The 19487-nt window shown below is 35.3% G+C and overlaps 1 protein-coding gene across 2 annotated transcripts in view; it reads left to right on the top strand.

Annotated features, from left to right (window-relative positions):
* ITGB8 (integrin subunit beta 8) overlaps nucleotides 1-19487 on the top strand; it is an 86904-nt gene that overhangs the window by 44714 nt on the left and 22703 nt on the right. For both annotated transcript variants that reach the window (XM_086694627.1, XM_025929823.2), the window contains exons 4-7: nucleotides 4195-4441; nucleotides 5773-5938; nucleotides 6536-6694; nucleotides 17247-17342. In XM_086694627.1, the coding sequence (XP_086550753.1) occupies nucleotides 4195-4441; nucleotides 5773-5938; nucleotides 6536-6694; nucleotides 17247-17342 (668 nt within the window). The remainder of the gene's footprint in view (nucleotides 1-4194; nucleotides 4442-5772; nucleotides 5939-6535; nucleotides 6695-17246; nucleotides 17343-19487) is intronic.

The raw sequence follows: 19487 nt of genomic DNA, 5'->3' as shown, positions 1-19487 counted from the left end.
TCATATACTAACTAAATTTTTTAAACAATGTTGGTAGGATTCTATTGTATATTTAATATATGTAATATATATTATTGAATCTTTAAAATTTTTTAAATTTAAAAGTGACACTTTCTTTTACTTTTTACTTCTTAAACTATACTTTTTTTCTTATTTTTACCTATCAATCTTATGGAAAAATAGTAACAGAAGCTACTGATCCTACTTGATATTCCCTAAGAACACTGAAATAAAATCTTTAGGAAGGTAGGAGAGAGAAAGAAATCCTCTAATTCTACTTCAGAAGTAATATAATGTATATGATAAGGATAAGTATAATCTATACCTCACTAACTTAAGAAAATGTTTCAACATTAATTCATTTTTGTATTGTAAAAAAATCCCTTTAATTTAGTGTAGCTTAATTTAAAATATAAGATTTTTCAGGTATTCTTCTTAAATTAAAAAAAATTAACCATAAAAAATATAGAAGTCATTCATTCTTTTCCCCTCTACCCCTTGGCACAATCCCTTATTTTATCCCCCACAGAAAGTCAGAAACGTGCTGGAGTCTGTGCCTTGATGTTTCAAACCCATCTCATTCTGGGGCCTTCTTCCCCCACCCAAGTACAAGAAATTGGCTCTTCTTTCTTCCTACTAGTTTTCCGCAGTTTCTTATAGTTTTTCAATTTCATCTTATGTAGAACGTTTTTAGTTATCTTTTCTTAATGTCCCATCATGGTTGTTTCAGCCAAATCTTCCGAGATGTTAACACCATTATTTGAGTGATTTAAAACTCATTCTCACTACTTTTCATTCTTTGCACTATTAACACCAGTACTGGCAATAGCTCTAAGTAGGTCTCAGCTTTCCCCCAAGTCCTATTTCTTATTCTATGTCACAGACTCACTTCTTCCCTTTGAAGTTAATTGACAGAAGAAAGGATCTGAGCTTTTAGAATCTCAAAAGGTATAAGAATGAAACTTTCTTGGAAATAATATAAGTAGTAGCATAAACATTTGGGGCCAGATGATATTCTTTCCTCCTCTGTGGGAAAGAAGTCATAGATATTAGCATCTCAGGAAGGTAAATATGTGGACCTTTTGAAATGCTGTATCAAAATATGCTTCAGTGTAGTTTAGTTAAACACATCTATGAGTGCCTATGCATGTACCAAATCCAGAGGCTTCAGAGATAAATGAATAGTTTTTACCCTAATGAGGCTTATAATTTAGTAATAGTAATAATGATAATTACTAATGTGTGTGTGTGTGTGTGTGTGTGTGTGTATATATATATATATAATATATATAAATATATATTTACATTGTACCAAATACTGCAGTAAATATTTTACATAGATTATGTTACTTAGTAGCTCTTAGCCACTAAAAGAGCCCACCTCTCTCAGAGTAGCATTTATGACATTACTGCCTACATTGATAACCTCAAAGCAATGATGATCACAGATACCAAATCTTATTTTTACATGTGTTTCTTTCTCATCCATTATATTCAAAATTTCTAATGTCATCTGTCTTTTGAGCCCTGTGTTGGTGGCTCCCCAGTATGAACTGAGTGGAGATTTTATATGGGGACACAGTATCCATGTCCCCATGAAAAGGTATTTCTACTACCTCCAAGAGAATGTTTCTTCCTCCTGTATAAATGAAGCCAAAACCCAGCTAGAAAGCATATATGGAAATATCTCAAGCTCATGGGAAAAACAATAATCCAAGCATGGCCCCTTCAGTCTCCTCCTTAACAAGCAAAGTGGAATTTGGGATTAGTCTATCTAGGGCTGCCTACTTGAGCTGACAACTAGAACCTTACAGGAACCTCAAATGCCTTGCAGTTTAAAAGGGGTAATGTTTGTTTTCTCCAGCAATGACTAAAAAGCCTGTGCGTGGGAAGAGTCTCTTTTCCCCTTTATTAGAAACTTGTCTTACTGAGGCCTCAGCCCAAGCTGAGGTCTATATACTTCAAAATCAAGCTAGAGCAGCCTAAACCCTCCAGCCCTGACCATTTGGCAAGGCTTCTATACAGCCATCTTCTCTGAGGCCAGTGAGACCACGATTTGCTTGCAAGGCTAAGAGCAGCTACTGTATGCTGAGAGCTCTTGTATGGCTAACATTTGGTTGGACCTCCCCTAATATCTTAGTCCTCTAAGGAACTATGCCTTTGCAGATTCTGTTGGCTAAGATAACGAACCAACTTTATAACAACCTGCATAATACACTAAATATCTAGGGCATTATTCAATAACTCCATGAAAACACACAGCCTTTCATCTTTAGACAGAGACACAATAAACTGTAATGATCACCAAGATGAAAATACCATGCGGTCAGTGCCTAAGGTCTTCAGCTTATACCCACGTCAACAGTTAAAAAACAATTACACAACTGGTAAAAAATAAAAAAATAAAAAAAGGAAGAAGCTGATCCACACATTAAACCACATGAACCACACTCCCCAATTATGTTCCATTTCTATTTCTTATCAACTTGGCTCTGTCTAGATTTCTGACATTCTCCTGAATTGAACCTCTCCATCCAAATAGCAAGACATTTCCACAGGGACAGGCATTCTCGCTAGATACTGGGAAAGCAGAGCTGAATATACGCTCTTTGGAGGCAGCCCAGCTCCTAAAGGGAAGGAGTGGGGGAGTGGGATGGGTGGCCTTCACATGCCAAATTCTCCTCCCAAAAGCTTGGACACAAAATAGGAGTGTTACAGTAAAGGGATTTCCAGCACATACAGGCAAATTAGTAATGAGTAATTTCTCCCATCATTATTATTACATGCCAGAAAAACCTTATTATATTGAATACATTCTGTAACTGACTTGAAAACATCTGACTTATAAAATAATTTGCAAGAAATTATTGCTACTTCTGAAAATATGATTTGATAAATTAGAGGATTCTTTTGATAGGTAGATCAGGCTACCTATTGTATTTACAAATTGGTGTTTATTAAAAAAAATTTTCTGCTCAAATTATTCTCCACTGATACTTAATGACTTACAAAGCACTTACTTTATTGTTTAAAAATGTAAATTCACAAATTACCTATATTTAAATTGATGACTTTTTACCATATACTTACAGGCTTCCAATTATGGAATGAATAAGTCATGGGAATAAAAGGCACAGCATAAGGAATACAGTCAATACTGTAATAACAATATAACAGTACCGATGGTAGCTACACAGCATAACATAAAAACTTGACAAATCACTAAGTTGTACACCTAAAACTAATGTAACATTGTGTGTCAACTATACTCAAATAAAATAAGTAAATAATAAATAAAAATAAGTTAAAAATAATTACAGAACTACCAACTCCATAGAGTACTATATCCTTATATACAATGATACAGGTCCTTGTAGCAAATGATAACGGATAGAGAATTAAATAAAATTGCACTGCAGACAGTTGTTGGGAAGCTCCCACATTTCTCCTCATGGTGACCCTCTCCTCTCGTCTAGTTCCTTGGCCTCCATGATCCCTCCTCAACATATGTTTATCAAGTATCCACTATGCATTAGACAAATTGTGTTCCCTACATTGCCCAGGTGCCCAGTGGGGCACTGCTGGGTACCATTCTTTAGATCACTGTCTCTTTCCTTCTCACGACTAACTGTCAGGAAGAATCTCATTATCTAATTCATAATGACATACTACTTATTTTGAATAGGTTAACATACTGCTCAGTACTAGAGTTTTCACATCTCATACGTAAATATGCCTTAACCCAAAGGGATAAATTTGCATCTGTATCCAGTGAGAGGTAACTTTTCTTAAGATGCCTTTCTAGTTTTCCTCAAACCAAAAGCCACTTTCAAACCAATACAGCCACCTACTCTTGAGATAGAATGCTACTTGCTGTACTGTGCTATGCTTTCCTAGATACTAAGGGAAACACAGGTTCATGTGGCAATATATTGCCTATTGCATTTATACTGGCCCATATGTTATTATCTCTGCACTACAGAATTGTGACAAATCCATTGTAGAAGCTGGAAACAAATAAATTGATGAGGTTTTCAAACTGCTTTAAAATTATTCCAGGATGTTCCTAACTTCATTCATTATGTACAAATTTGTGGTAGTTGTTCTGTACATAAAATATAACCGATTCATTGAGAGCTTATCCTGAAATGTTTAAAATGAATATTATATGACGTTTGTGTTTCTTTGAACTAGAAGCGGAAGCTAATTTTATGCTGAAAATTCATCCTCTGAAGAAATACCCTGTGGATCTTTATTACCTGGTTGATGTCTCAGCATCAATGCACAATAATATTGAAAAATTAAATTCCGTTGGAAATGATTTATCTAGAAAAATGTCATATTTCTCCCGTGACTTCCGCCTTGGATTTGGCTCATATGTTGATAAAACAGTTTCACCATACATTAGCATCCACCCAGAAAGGATTCATAATCAATGCAGGTATCTAGAGGTTGATGTGAATTTCACAATGCCAAATTAATTTTTTTCTTAGAAAATCTATTTGTTTTTATATAAATGACTTACTAAATTTTATATTTGTTTTATTAAGTGAGAAATGAAAATATTTGGAGAGGAAGTATGTTTTTATCTGAAAACTTATGAGCTTATAACTTGGACTTCTTGTTTTATGTTTCTTCAAATATGATTCAGTTTTATCACGAAAAAAACCCCTACAAATAATATTAGTAATTTTAGAAAAAACCCCAATATTCAGGCTACTATGTATAGCAATACCTGTTTGAGAATCCTGTTTTTGTCCTTTTTGATTGCTCCAAGTTTGTTAAATGAAGGTTGGTCAAATTTAAAGTGCTTACATTGCCAGTACTGCAACTGTCTTTCCTTTACTGTGTTGTGACTAGGTTTGTAATTTTGTTGTTTAAGATGTGACTTCAAAGAAAGCTCTGCTGAAAGAGCCTCTTTTCTTATCATTTTGAAACTCTGATTCTAAATAGCATATGCTCCACTATGAAACAAGAACTAACCTTAAAAATAAAAGTTTCTCACACAGTATCCTAATTATCCTGTCGAGTTCTGAGACAGAAATGTGTTCAGTTCTTCGTTAATATAACATTTCATTTTAACATCTTTCCTATTTCCATAATCTGCCCAGATCACTTTAGAGTGTACACTCTAATCTGCCCAAACAACTCTGCTAACTGTTGTAATGGATGCATCTCCTCATGGAGCTGTGTGCACCTTCTCCTGAACGTGCATGTGCCTGAGAAATTGTTCGCACTTTTGGGGACATCATGGGATTCTCAAAACAATTTTAATAAACTTTCATGATTCGTTGATGCTTTCACCCCAATTATCACTTTAAAAACTAGCATAATATTTTAAATATCAAACAATGGTATAATATTTTCACGAAGTTCCTAAAAAACATTTCCCAAAAAGTGTTTTTCAACTATTCCATGGTCAAATATGATAGGAAAGCACTGCAAATTCTTATCTCCTCTTAAAAACTAGCCATGCATATTAGCATAATAAAAGCTCTGTAGGTGTCCTATATTGAACACGGTTAGTCTTTAGTTTTTGGGTACCAAACCATTATATTCCTATTTCCTACTTGCAAAGAAATATCCAACAGTATTGAACTTTTCTGTGATTTTATAAAGTACTGCTTTTCTCTAATAAAAGTTCCTTGGCAAAAAAATTATTCTATGTTCTTTTTTTTACACCAAACCACACAATTTTACTGTGAGTAGTATTTTGGATCTTTGAATGAAGCATAGCAAAATAGAATTTGCATTTCTTCTTTTTTTACACAGCGACTACAATTTAGACTGTATGCCTCCCCATGGATACATCCATGTGCTATCTTTGACAGAGAACATTACTGAGTTTGAAAAAGCAGTTCACAGACAAAAGATCTCCGGAAATATAGATACACCTGAAGGAGGTTTTGATGCCATGCTTCAGGCAGCTGTCTGTGAGGTAAGAAGTTTCATATCATTTTGCTCAGATACAAAATTCCCCAAGAATTTAAGATTTTTTTTTCCCTCTTTGGTGTATAGAGTCAAACATAATATAGAAGAATACATTCTCTGACTCTTACTTGTCACCAGTGTTATTCATTTTGGTATGTGTTCAGGATAGAGGGGCTAAATTGGGAGAGGGAATAATAGGGAATAAATAGGAAAATATAAAAGGGAAAGAATAACTTACGCACTTGGAAAATCCTTTCCAAAAGGGCTACTCTTTTTCACTTACCACTTTCCAAAGAAGAGCCCGAAATAGCCTGTTTTCCTACTCACATTGTGTTGGTGCTCTGCACTTTGTAGCCCTGGCTTGTTCTTCCTCTGGGGCAGCGCCAGAAATCTCTAGCTGTGAGATGTGCAGTCAAATGGCTATGGTAAAATAGAGGGTATACAAATAAAAGTTAGTGCTATTTAGGAAACAGCATTGTATTTACACACATCATTCTAGCCTGACATAATGTTTGTTAAATTCCCAACTTTACATTTCTTGAGATCGAGACCACAGTACAGATCTATGGTATGGTACAAGATCTAATTACATGTTTATTTTAAGAGTCATATTGGATGGCGAAAAGAAGCTAAAAGATTGCTGCTGGTGATGACAGATCAGACATCTCATCTTGCTCTTGACAGCAAATTGGCAGGCATAGTGGTGCCAAATGATGGAAACTGCCATCTGAAAAACAACATCTACGTCAGATCTACAAGCATGGTAACATAGCAATAGATTCTTAGTAGTTATGATTCTTTTGGCCAAGATATAGGTTTAAACTGACAATTCACCTGTTCTTGTACCAAGAAATTACCTGAATGGGCATGATCCAGAGTTAGGATACACCATGAGAGAAAAGTTATGTAATAATGCAATCGGTAAATGCTGATTGATATATTAAGACTAAAACACTTTAACAACATCTAGTAGCTGACTCTCTGATATACTAAAAAGCACCGTATAATTTGTAAAAAGGAAAGTGATATAGGAGCTTACTGTGTATGGAATTAAAGAACATTAAAAGGAAACATATGTGTGTATATGTATGTGTGTGTGTATATATATATATATGTGTGTGTGTATATATATATATATATATATATATATATATACACACACACATATATATGTATACACTTTTTGCTTTATATTAAAAACAACTGGATCTGCATAGTTGGTATCTAAAAACAATATTAAGGATTGGTAAGAAAAGTGTATTTGGCCTGAAGAATCCTCACAGTATAATAGGGAGAACTAAATACAGAGTAAGAAAAAAACGAGTAAAACAAGGTTGGCTTTCAATATTCTGGACCTCACACCTTCCCTCTGAAGCTTATCTATATTTAGGGGATCTTTTTTTTAAATCAGTGGATAACTGGATTGCTTCCTGAGGATTAGCTTCAGCTCTGAATCATATACTTAATACAGTCTCCTAGAACCACATCTTTCCCAGCATTAGCTACTCTACATGTGGAAAATCAACTGTATGAAGCATCATTTATTTCTGATGCAAACTTATTTATACACAATGTTAGAACAAAGCTTCCAACTTACTCAGATCTTGGTATCCCAGTGTCTACATATTTTTTCCCCTGGTTTTATAGGAAAAAAAATCCGACAGTTCTGTTCATTAAGTAGTTAGATCCAAAAAACTTAACTATTTATGTCCTAAGAACATAGTAGCCAATTAAAAATAATGTACATGAATCATCAAAAAATACATGTGTGTATACCTATGTCATTCGTAGTAATGAACTTAAGAATAGAAATTTGCCAAGCCTCAGAATCAGACTAGACATCACCACCCTCATTTCCTGTTCCACATTGATTTTCATGCTGCCCAGTTTTGAAAGATATGATATCATCTAAAGGAACAAAGCCAAATGTAATCTTAAAAACACAAACTACCTCCAGCTAGTAGTTCATGGCTACCTGACAGATGTCAAATTATCACCTTGAAATTTAACGATATTCCAAGGCGCTCTGGTAAGTGTACCGTAGTGCTCCAAGGTACCTCATCCTCAAACACACTTTGGGAATTTCAATATTGGAAGCATATAAGTTATGTAGAAATTTGTGTGGTTCCATGAGTCAAATTTAAATAGTTTAAATTTAGTTAATCTGGAGCATCTTACCAGACTTACTAAATATCTAGAGGAGCAAGTATTACTGCATAGAATAAGTTCATCCCTTGGTTGGTTTAGCCCTCGATAGCAGCCTCAAAATTTAAAGATTTTAAAAGGTAACTAGAGTTTGAATTTTAAAATTGGGGATTTGGAATTATTCCAATAATGTCTTTCCCTTTTCTAATTCTCTTCTATTCAGTCACATTTCACTTTGGTAGACCCACCCATTTTAATTTAGTCATTTCTTATCTTTCCTTCCTTCTATTTAACCTTTTTAAATCTGAGATAGAGTTCTAATTATTTACCAGGGAGTGGAGGAGGAGACAAGAGTAACTATTCTATTGTGAGCCAAGGAGAAGCATTTTTTTAAAGAAAAAATAATAATCACATTATTCTCAAATTGCATTGCATTATCCTTTTGAATTTTTGCCAAGTCACTGAAGTCATGTCTTTATAATTATATTTAGAGGGTGCTGCTGTCCATCTTGGAAAGATTCCTTAAGGCAAAGAAATGCTCTCATAATTTTAGACATATACCATGCCATATAACCTTATGGAAATTAATTATAATTCTGGTGGAATTTTGCACTGTGTTTGGGCTCTTATTACATCAGGAATTTGGATAATCTGTCATCAACTGCATTTGCCTTCTTGAACTTTGTTCCACCTACTTAACAGAATGAAACTTCCACATGTCACTGATGTGTATTGAGTAAACCAAGGAGCAGTGTGTTTGTTAATACCTTAGAAGAATATATTTATCTCATTTATCCCAGGTCTTTGTTTTAAGGGATCTTCTTCCTAAGAGTTCTCATTCCCTTCATTTCCAGGGACACTGCCCTAAAACAAAAGAAGTTGAAGCATATTGATTGATCCCTCGACTATGCATTTATATCTGCAAGATGTGCTACTGCTCTGAACCTTCCTATATCCAAAGCTACCCTGAACCTGACTCTAAGCAGATTTACCTGCTTATTTTAAAATGATCTCCATCTCTCTCCTATTTGGCCATTATAGAGGAAATTAAAAAGGTATAAGTTAGACAAGCAATTAAACACTTCACTTACTGGCTCTACCTCCAGTGGCCAACACCAGCAATGTTGAATGGTATCTGGGCTTCTTGGTCTAAGACTCTGGTTGTTTTATTTATAAAAGGAAATAACTGATAAAAGACCTTTTATATGACTAAATAACATGGGCCAGAGTTCTGCTACTTGTACATATAGCTATTTCATGAGGGTCAATGTGACTTCCAAAATAACAACAACTACCATGTTTGGGGTATTTATTAACTGAAACCACTATAGCAAACACTGCATACAGCATCGAATTTATCTTTACAGCAACTGTAGAGTAGTCATAATTAGCCTTTTTTTTTTTTTTAACAAACAGAAAAACTGAGGGTAGAAGTACTTAAGTAAGTTGACTAAGGACAGACAGCTAAGAAGTTTTAATAAGTAGCAGAGGTGGGGCTCAAGTAGCTCAGTCCAGTTCAATCTTAAATTAAAATCTGTATTCTTTGCCACAGTGTCTCAAGGGAAAAGTACAAGAAATACAGCAGTGAAGTCCTTGGTGTAATTTCTGATCTAATTTCCTGGTTGCAGTCTTACTTATGAAAGACATAAAGCACATAATTTGGCTTACATGAATAAAGAAGATAGAATTAAAAATAGTTTCTATTTACACATTATTAAAATTAGTATATGGCTTTTGAAAAATAATATTATACTATTGAATAAATTACATTTTCCACTGCTTTTTCTCTAATTCCAGAATGAAAACTTGAGTAATATAGTTTTGTAACTTATCCAGTAATAATGGCTGTTTAAAATATGGCATTCTTTCTAAAATAGTAGGTATTAGTATAAAAATCATTAATGGTATAGAAGAAAGTTATTAATACTGGGTCTAGAATTTCAACCTGTTTCTCCACCCAGCTCCTCCAGGATGATTCTCAGCCTCCCTCAGAGACTTCCTTACAGTATTCACCCCATGCTTGGCAGTGGCCAAGAATAACACCAAGGTCTACAGTAACAGTGAAAGGGAGCTAAGGAGCAAAAGTTGGAAGAGGCACACCAGCCATGCAATGAACCCTTCCTTATTCGTGGATTTTTAAAGGTTGTTATGACTGTCTGTTCTGGATGGAGATATGCAAATTGGCAAAATCCTACCACAGTCCTAAATGTATTTAGTAGCTTAGATTTGGTGTTTCTTTTTCTATCCAGCCTTTTTTTTTTTTTTTCTTTTTTTGTCTCATCATATTATGGTTCAGGGATTCTTCATCTTTCCTATCACATAACTCCTCAGAATCCCCTTGCTTTGGGATTCATAGTTCATTCCCTCCCCTGAAGCCTCAATTGGATATACTCACCGCTGAACTGGTCACCATCTTAGAGGACAGAAGCTGAACTGCAGAAGGCATATTAGGCATTACTAAAGAGTTTTGCTTCTTTATGGGTGAAAACGGTCAATATTCTGCTTGTGACTTCTCATGTAACTTTATTTAACATGTTATTCACTTATAGTAAGCCAGTTAGGAAGGCTTTTTTTTTCCTCCATGTATCTCAACTACTTGGAATTATATTCAGTTTTTCCAGAGCTGCCGCTGAAGATAGGGAGCCTGACAAGATGCTTGACTAATTTAATCTATAACTTTGCTGAGTTAACAAAAGTTAAAGTTATTATATTTATTTGTGTTCCTATTTTTCTGACAGGGCTATTTCTGACATTTTCAAATGTCTGAGAGCGTCATTTATAATTAATGCTATTATATAGCATTCCATGTAAGGAGACAACATTAATCTTTTAGTAAAGAGACTTTTTACTTATTTTTGCTGCTCTGTGACTAAGAAGTAACTTAGAAATAACCTCAGAAAGTGTTAAATGTTTCCCTTTTTCTGCTGCTCATCTTCTTTGTCTCAGACATATCAATAAAAATGCTAATTCATCGAGCACTTATTTTATGCTGGCACATTGTTGAGCACAATGTTTATGCTATCTCATTCATATCTCTTCAACCCATTTTATAAACAAGGAAGCTGAAACTTAGAGACCTCAAGTTAATTTATGCAAGGTCACTGAGGTACTACAAATATCAGTCAAGATCCACACCTATGCTGTCTAATACCAGAATCCATTGCTGTGCTTATGCTGACTGCCTCCATTTATTACCCCCAACCCTAAGCTCTATGATCTATCTGCTGGACCCTCCACATACCTTAGCTCATTAAATCTCCGAATCAACCCAACAGAGTAAGCATCATATACCCATCCACAATGAAGTGGAGAGGGAGGGCAAATACCTTGCTCTGGGTACTTGATTCTCAGATCTCTAGCTTGCCCCCTATACCATAGTCTTCATACTGAGTACTGACTGCTTTTCAGAAGACCAATGAATGCGAGTGATTTTGGTGACACTGAAAGAAAGCTAAATTAGGAGTCATTTAAAAAATAGTTTTAAGCATATTCAACCCTGAAGTCTTCCCAAAATAATTATTCTAAATGTTTTGAACACCTAAAAATATACTTTCCAAGCCTAAGTTTATACAATAGTCTTAATTTTGCATGATACTGAATGCTGTTTCTAATGAAAAATAAATCTAGAATAACCCCTAATCTTCTACCTTTTGTCACAGACTGAGGCATAACAGCACAATAACTATTTAAAGTAAAATGGAGAGACTGTCTAAACCAAAACCATCCTTTTAAGAGCATTAGTATTTATTTAGTCGCAGGGAAATTACCGATTTGTAATTATGGGAATAATAATAACAGTAATTCTAATATGGCTCCACTAAAGCATGTAATAATAATTTTCACCTTATTTCTTAATTTTTTCTCTCTGTTTAAAACTACTTAAAACTATAACTTCTAAAATTAATTAAAGAGATAAGACCAGTTTAAAGTTTTTTAGCACCTTTGGGCTTTATGAATATGCACAATCAGGAAAGTAAAGGAAATGTCACCTGGGCAGAATGCACCTAGAAAATTTTATATCCTGTTTTAAGTCCACGTGCAGTTGAGTTTTTTTTTAAATAATGTTAAAACTTTTAAAACTAACAAAATGCCTCTGTTCAGCTTACTGCTCTCTTAACTTTTAAATTATAAATGCCATAAGAACAATAATGACTTCAATAATAACTTTAGAATAGATCTAATCTGAATGTTTCTCATGCTCAAAGAAAAATAGCCAGAGAATGATCTCTGCAAACAATATTTAGGTTTTTTTTTCTTTTAAATTGAAAGCAAAGGCTGCACACAGAAACACCTGGGTTAGGCTTAGAGTAGTCTGGCACTGCTTTTATAATGGCTTTGAAAATGAGCTCTGAAAAATATAATGGTTTGCAAAAGTGGCACAATAAAAATAAAATGTGATGAAAATATTTATGAAATAGAATGTTCCAATTAAATGATATGTTTCAGTTCAATCATATTTAAGCAGAAAATTAAAAAAAAAATTTTTTTTTTCAACGTTTATTTATTTTTGGGACAGAGAGAGACAGAGCATGAACGGGGGAGGGGCAGAGAGAGAGGGAGACACAGAATCGGAAACAGGCTCCAGGCTCTGAGCCATCAGCCCAGAGCCTGACGCGGGGCTCGAACTCCCGGACCGCGAGATCGTGACCTGGCTGAAGTCGGACGCTTAACCGACTGCGCCACCCAGGCGCCCCTAAGCAGAAAATTTTTATTACCACTCTTCATTGAAAAGCTTACAAAAGTTATCAGTCCGTCCCCCTCCTTCAGTAACTGGGATAGCATGATTACAATGATAGTGTGTTTGACAGGAGCCACAAATTCAAACATTTGAGGGGCCAGGTACAAAGGCAAAACCAATGAAGCAAATGAAGCATAGCTTATCCAAGCATAGCCCAATATCTAACCTTTAGTAATGTCCTCCAAATGGCTTTTACTAAGCAGCATTTTCTTGAAAGCTATCTTTTATTAAGTCCTATGGTACTTGTCACATTACGTTATATAACATCACCCAACATCATAGTGAGATATATATTGCTAGTGCCTCCATTTTATAAATAAGAAAATGGGGGCACTATAGGGATCAGGAATTAGTCTGTGGTCACACAGCCTTATATATAGTAGTGCCTACAGTAAATGCCATGAAGTGTCACATCAGGACATGAGTTCCTATTCACCATTAATCTGGATTTAATAATTACAGAATGGTGAGTAAAAGCCTTTATACATATTAACTCACGTAATCCCCACTGTAACTATGAAGGGGAGGTACTAATATTTATACCTGTTTCATAGATATGGAAACTGGATCACAGAAAAGTTACAACAGTTATCCAGCATCACATAGCTAGTAAAAGCAGAACCAGGAATTAAAGCCCAGGTGGTCTGTTTCCAGAGCCCCTGCTCTTGGTACGGTTCTCAACTGGAGTGATTTTGCCCTCCAGAGGACATGTCAATCTCCAGAGACATTTTGGTTGTTACAAACAACTGGGGAAGGCAGGAGATACTGACATCTAGTAGGTAGAGGCCAGGGATGTGGTTAAATACCCACAGTACACAGGACATCAGTACACCCACAACACAGAATACATAGCCCAAAATGTCAATAGAGCCACTGATAAGAAACCCTGGTCTATGTGATTACTACTGTGCAACTATGCAAATGGAAAACAGGCTATTGCCAGAGATGGAGATTGACAACACATAATTTAAAGTCTTTATCTCTAAATAAATTTCTGCTATCAGAGTACTTTCATTTTATCTCTTTCTTCTAAAACGTGAACTGTAAAAATATAATCCAGATAATTGCGTACTTTATTTAACAAGACATTGGTCTTTTTTCATCTTATGATGATATTCACTACTGTAAATTCTCTATTAGCTTATAAAAATTTTTACCATCAAGTTCAGTTTTATGAAAAGAATCTTAAACACGTCTCTTTTTCGTCACTATTTATGCACATTATTAAAATTCTCCCATACACTTCTACACAACTATCTCTTTAACTGGAATTGCTCCCAATGAATCTTTCTTACCTCCTCTTTCCTTCTGACATTTATAAGTTATTTCCCACAAGTCACAGTGAAGGTGTTGGTGAAGAAGAAAAATGTGAAAGGAATCCTTTTGCCCTTAATTACTTAGCAGCTGTCTTGGCACATTGCTTTCCCTTTTCCCTTTTGCCCCTGAAATGCCTGTTATCTCTATTAATTATTTTCAGAGTTTAGAGAAACAATATGTAATGGGTTGGACAGAGGGGGAGTTAGAGATGAGGAGCACTGACGTCACCAGAATTGGACAGCTGGCTGAGAGGGAGTGTTCTGCTAGTGAAATACAAGACAGAAAAGATAAAATATTTAAAAGATAATATGCTGCATGGAGGAAAGGGGAAGGGGCTTCAAAAACGGCCATTAATCCACAGCTCTCCTGTCAACAGTGGTTTATTTAAACATCTGTTAAACATTTGTAATTTTAACAAATCTACCTCAAAGTAGCTGGAATTTTCTTTTAAAACAGATTTCTTTGTAGGGTTCAAAAAAATGTGTCTTTTAAACTTAAAATCCAACTGACCTCTTAATAAGCTTCTGACCAAACTAGAACCTTCTAGATTTAAATTTTGTGTACTTTTGGTCAATGTGACTTCCCGTTTTTGAAAAGGGAAAAAAGATTAAGAAGGCTCCAAAAGCTGCTTACATTTGGAACTGTTCTTTAAATATTGATTTTATGTGAGTTAAGTATAAACTGGTTAAAAACATATGGATTAAATTATCCTTAAAATATGAATGGTTTTAAAAATTATGGGGGAATGCTTGGCAAACTGTGATTACTTTTTGTCAAAGTGAAACTATTTCAAAAGTAGTTGTTACCATTAAAAAAAATATTCCCAATACAAACAGATTTGTTGTTCCTTCCTGGACTTGTTCTCTTTAATTCACTAGCATTATGGAAATTGTCAGAAATGTATTTTAAGAGTATACATAGTATCAACAAGGCATAAGAATTTATCTAGCAGAACTTGTATTTTGGGAATTGTTTTTCTATTAGTTTACAATTATATTCTTAAGAATTGCTCTGGGAAGAATTTTTTCTGATGCAAATCCATGTGGTAATACTTCTTAAACCTCTTCATAAATTAGTTTCATATCACATTTAAATGAAGTTCATGTGAATTTGACTTGTTTTTTTACCACAATAATAAGTTATATAGAAATGAGATGTATTTGTTATGGTTATTATCTTAGTCCATTCTGTCTGCTGTAACAAAACACCATAAACTGGGTGACTTGTAAACAATAAAAATTTATTCCTCACAGTTCTAGAGGTTGGGATCTAAGATCAAGGCACTGGCAGATTCTGGGATCTGGTGAGAGACCCTTTCCTAGTTCATACATGACACCTTCTAGCTGTAATGTTTTCACCACCTCACATGGTGGAAGGGTCTCCACTGACCCTCTTTTTCTTTTTTTTTAAAGTTTATTTATTTTGAGAGAGACGACACATGTGTGAGCTGGGGAGGTGTAGAGGGGAACAAAGAGAATCCTAAGCGAGTGCCATGCTCTATCTCACAACCATGAGATCATGACCTGAGCCAAAATCAAGAGTCAGATGCCCAAAAGACTGAGTCCCCCAGGCATCCTATGGCCCTCTTTTATAATAGCACTAATCCCATTCATGAGGACTCCACCACCTTCATGATCCAATCATCTCCCAAAGGCCCACTTCTTAACACTATCACGTTAGGGGTTAGGATTTCAATGTATGAATTTGGAGAGGAGGACACAAATATTCAGATCATAGCATGTTAGTGATAGTATTTTTAACAACAAGGCTGTTATCTTATATCTATGTATGTAAGTTTAATATGTGGGTATCAGCTTAGGCTATAAGAGAAACTAGTCAAATTAATTCTTTTACTAAGTTCACATAGTTTGCCAAAACACAGAAATGATAACCAAGATGGTTTAGCAAAATCTCCTCTTAAAGAAAACACAATTAGCATTGGAAGGTGAAAGGAGGAGTAAAAACTACAGAGGAATTTGAACTTGAATCACATGATATGTATTAGGTTCAGCCACATGATCCTTAGTTGCAACTTAGCTAATGCAACTAAGTACCAACGAACAGGTGAGGACCACTGCAGGTGAAGTTTGACATCATCCCTCTGAGAACTGTCTAGTTATGAAGTTGTTATTTGAGATCATCACTTTAATTTCTGGAAGACCATTTATATAAAGAAAAAATAAAGTACTATGTCTAACTATATAACTTTAGATACCATTCGATAGTTGGCAGATTTCTCATATTTACTAAATTGTATACCCTTTCTCCTACTCTTCCCCAGCTTTCTCACTAACACAAGAATAAGTATAGCTCAGCACAAGTTTTATTTATCAAAGTAAAACAGATTTATCATATATCACATGACGAAAAGGTTAAGTGTACTGATAAGCTGAGAGATCTGAATACCTCTTGTACGAGCTGCTGGAAATAAAAATCGTAACTGCTATTAGTTTTGAGTACCTATCATATATAAGAAGCTGAACTAAGTAGATCACATGCAATTGGTATCTTTTTAATCCTGCTTGCAATCATGGAAGGCAGAAACCACTGACATGTTACAGAGGATGGACCTGAGATAGAATTTTTACGATAAAGTGACAACCTGGGATTTGAGTGCAAGGTTTTCTGCTTTTGTACTATATCATGTTATATATCAATTATACATGTATTTATGTTTATACATGCATATATTTGTATTTCAGCACTTGTTACTAAATTTCAGAATGTGACTGTCACTAATGTGTCTCTATTTCTGAATAGTACATTATCTTTTAGTGATAACACTGTGAGACCAAAGTTAATCTAAAGAGGTGCTGAACACACTTTGCATAATGTTGATTTAACCTTCTTCATTTTTCTGACTTACAGGTTTATATAGGGCTTTTATCTAGAAAATATCCTTAACATGTTGATATTGATCTTATTTTTTTAAATTTAAACGTCTCTAATAAAATCTTAATCCTTCCCAACACAATATATTTTTATGTCAGTCCTATTATGGAATTTCCATAATAGGAAAACCTATTATGAGGTTTTCCTCATAATAGATGTTTGGGTATGTATGGGATTGAGCTAATAAATTTCAATCCCTTCTTTTTTTCATTATCTTTTTCAGGAACATCCCTCACTAGGCCAACTCTCTGAGAAGTTAATAGACAACAACATTAATGTCATCTTTGCCGTTCAAGGAAAACAGTTTCATTGGTATAAGGTGCGTGAATTCCAAAATATAAAAACTAAAATGTTTGCATTGGTAGTTAGAATACTTCTTCGGTCCCCAGGTAAGGAGTCTGGAGTTATTATACTTTTTACTATCTGAATTTTATAAAGTAGTAGCTAATGTACACTACACAGTGTCGTAAGTAAACATTTATGTATAAATTCTTTGTTTATAACACTTAGAACCAAGTGTGGGCACTGATACTTAGTGTGGTACTGTGACATTAATGGAGAAGACTTTTATCAGGTAAAAAGTGGTTCACATTCCAACTGCACCTTTCATGTATGGATTCCTGCTTCTATTCAATCTCTGGGCATATTCTTATAATAGATTAGGTTGGGGAACATCAGCTTAGCTTTCACTGGTAACAACATACCTAGATTTGGTCTAGGCCTCCAACAAAGGAACAAGAGGAGTCACTGAAGTGGCTGATCCAGTTAGAGGTTTCCTATGGAAGAAGAATCTTGGTTTTGTCCACAATCCTTCAGGCCAGATGAGACCCGCAAACAGAACAGATGTTTGACAAAACCATGTCACTCTGGCAGCATTGTGGGACCCACCCCCAACAAAAAATTGCTTCTGTGACCCTACTGTCATATTCTTTTCACAGTCTTTTAGGTTCTTTTTTCCAGAAAACCCTCTTTTCTTCATTTTCATGATGTGACTCCTTGATTTTCATTGCACGTGTGTCTGTTCACTGGATCTCCATCTCCTTTGTTATCTCTGCCTCTTCTTTCCACTCTCACTGTCCTTTACTTATTTCTTTTTTTTTTTAAAAAATTAATGTTTAGTTTTTTTGAGAGAGAGCATGAGTGGGGGAAGGGCAGAGAGAGAGGGAGAAACAGAATCCAAAGCAGGCTCCAGGCTCTGAGCTGGCAGCACAGAGCCCAATGTGGGGCTCGAACTCACGGACCACAAGATCATGACCTTAGCCAAAGTCGGACACTCAACTGACTGAGCCACCCAGGCACCCCTACTTATTTCTTTCAATACTTCAGAAAAACTAAATATCCTTCGGTTTCAATAAATGCTTGAATCAATTTGCATTAGCCACAAAGCTGGTATTCCCTCCACCAATTTCCCCAATACCTGACCACTTGTATGTATCATCTGAAAGCACTACTTTAATCATGCCACTTCTTCCCTTAGAAATCTACAGTGAAACTTTAATCAGTTCCCTGTTTTCCCAAGCTGATACACCATGGAACCCCTTTTTAATGTGACAATTATTAATAGTCACAGAAGTAGGGCTCTACTCCAAATTAAATGCCCAAACTACTTTATTAACAATAGTAACAGATTCCACTTACTGAGTTCTTACTATGGTATGGCACTGAGTTCATTAACATGAATTCATATAATACTCCTAACAACGAGGGAAGTATTACTAATTTAAAGCCCACTTTAAAGTTGAGGAAACACATTCAGAGAGGTTACATACTTGCCCAAACTTTCCTAACAGCTTAAATCCTGTGTTCTTAACCTCTAAGTTTAATAGTTGAATTTCAAATTATCGTGTAGCTTGTTACTGCTCTAGCCTCTTCCTGCTTTGCTACGGATTACTTAATACTTGCTGCTCTTATTGGCTTTAGCAGTTTCTCCCTACTCCTTTAAACAGATTTTCATTGACTGATAAAACCATAAAACCAGGTTTATTATTAATTGAATTCTGTGCAAAGTAGGATCTGTGCAAAGTAGGAATCAACAGGCTCCAGAAGCTGGACGAGTCCTGTGAGGAGGCCTGTGTCTACCCTTGGAGTCACCTACTTTGGCTGCCCAGACATATTTTTATCAGTCACCTCCATCTGGGTTGTAACAGCCTCCTAATCCATGTCCCACATTCATCCTCCACTTGGCTGCAGAATGATCTATTAAATCACAATTGTGACCACAGTTCTCCCTACAGCAAAATATTCCAGTGGTTCATTCTGATTTAAAGGATCAAGTCTTTAATGTGGCATATGAGCTCATCTCGTTCCTGCTTGCCTCTGTGCACATACACTCACCCACTCACCAGGCTCTTTCTTTCCTTTGTGCCTTTGTTCTTGTTATGTATCCCCCATGCCTGGAAGTCTCTTTCCCTCATTACTTGGCTCACTCTTAGTCATCCTTTAAGATACAGCTCATGAGGCACCG

This window comes from Puma concolor, chromosome A2, assembly GCF_028749965.1.
Source record: "Puma concolor isolate L17-30 chromosome A2, mPumCon1.1.hap2, whole genome shotgun sequence".
Classification (NCBI taxonomy): Eukaryota; Metazoa; Chordata; class Mammalia; order Carnivora; family Felidae; genus Puma; species Puma concolor.
This window is presented reverse-complemented; position numbering and strand designations above follow the sequence as displayed.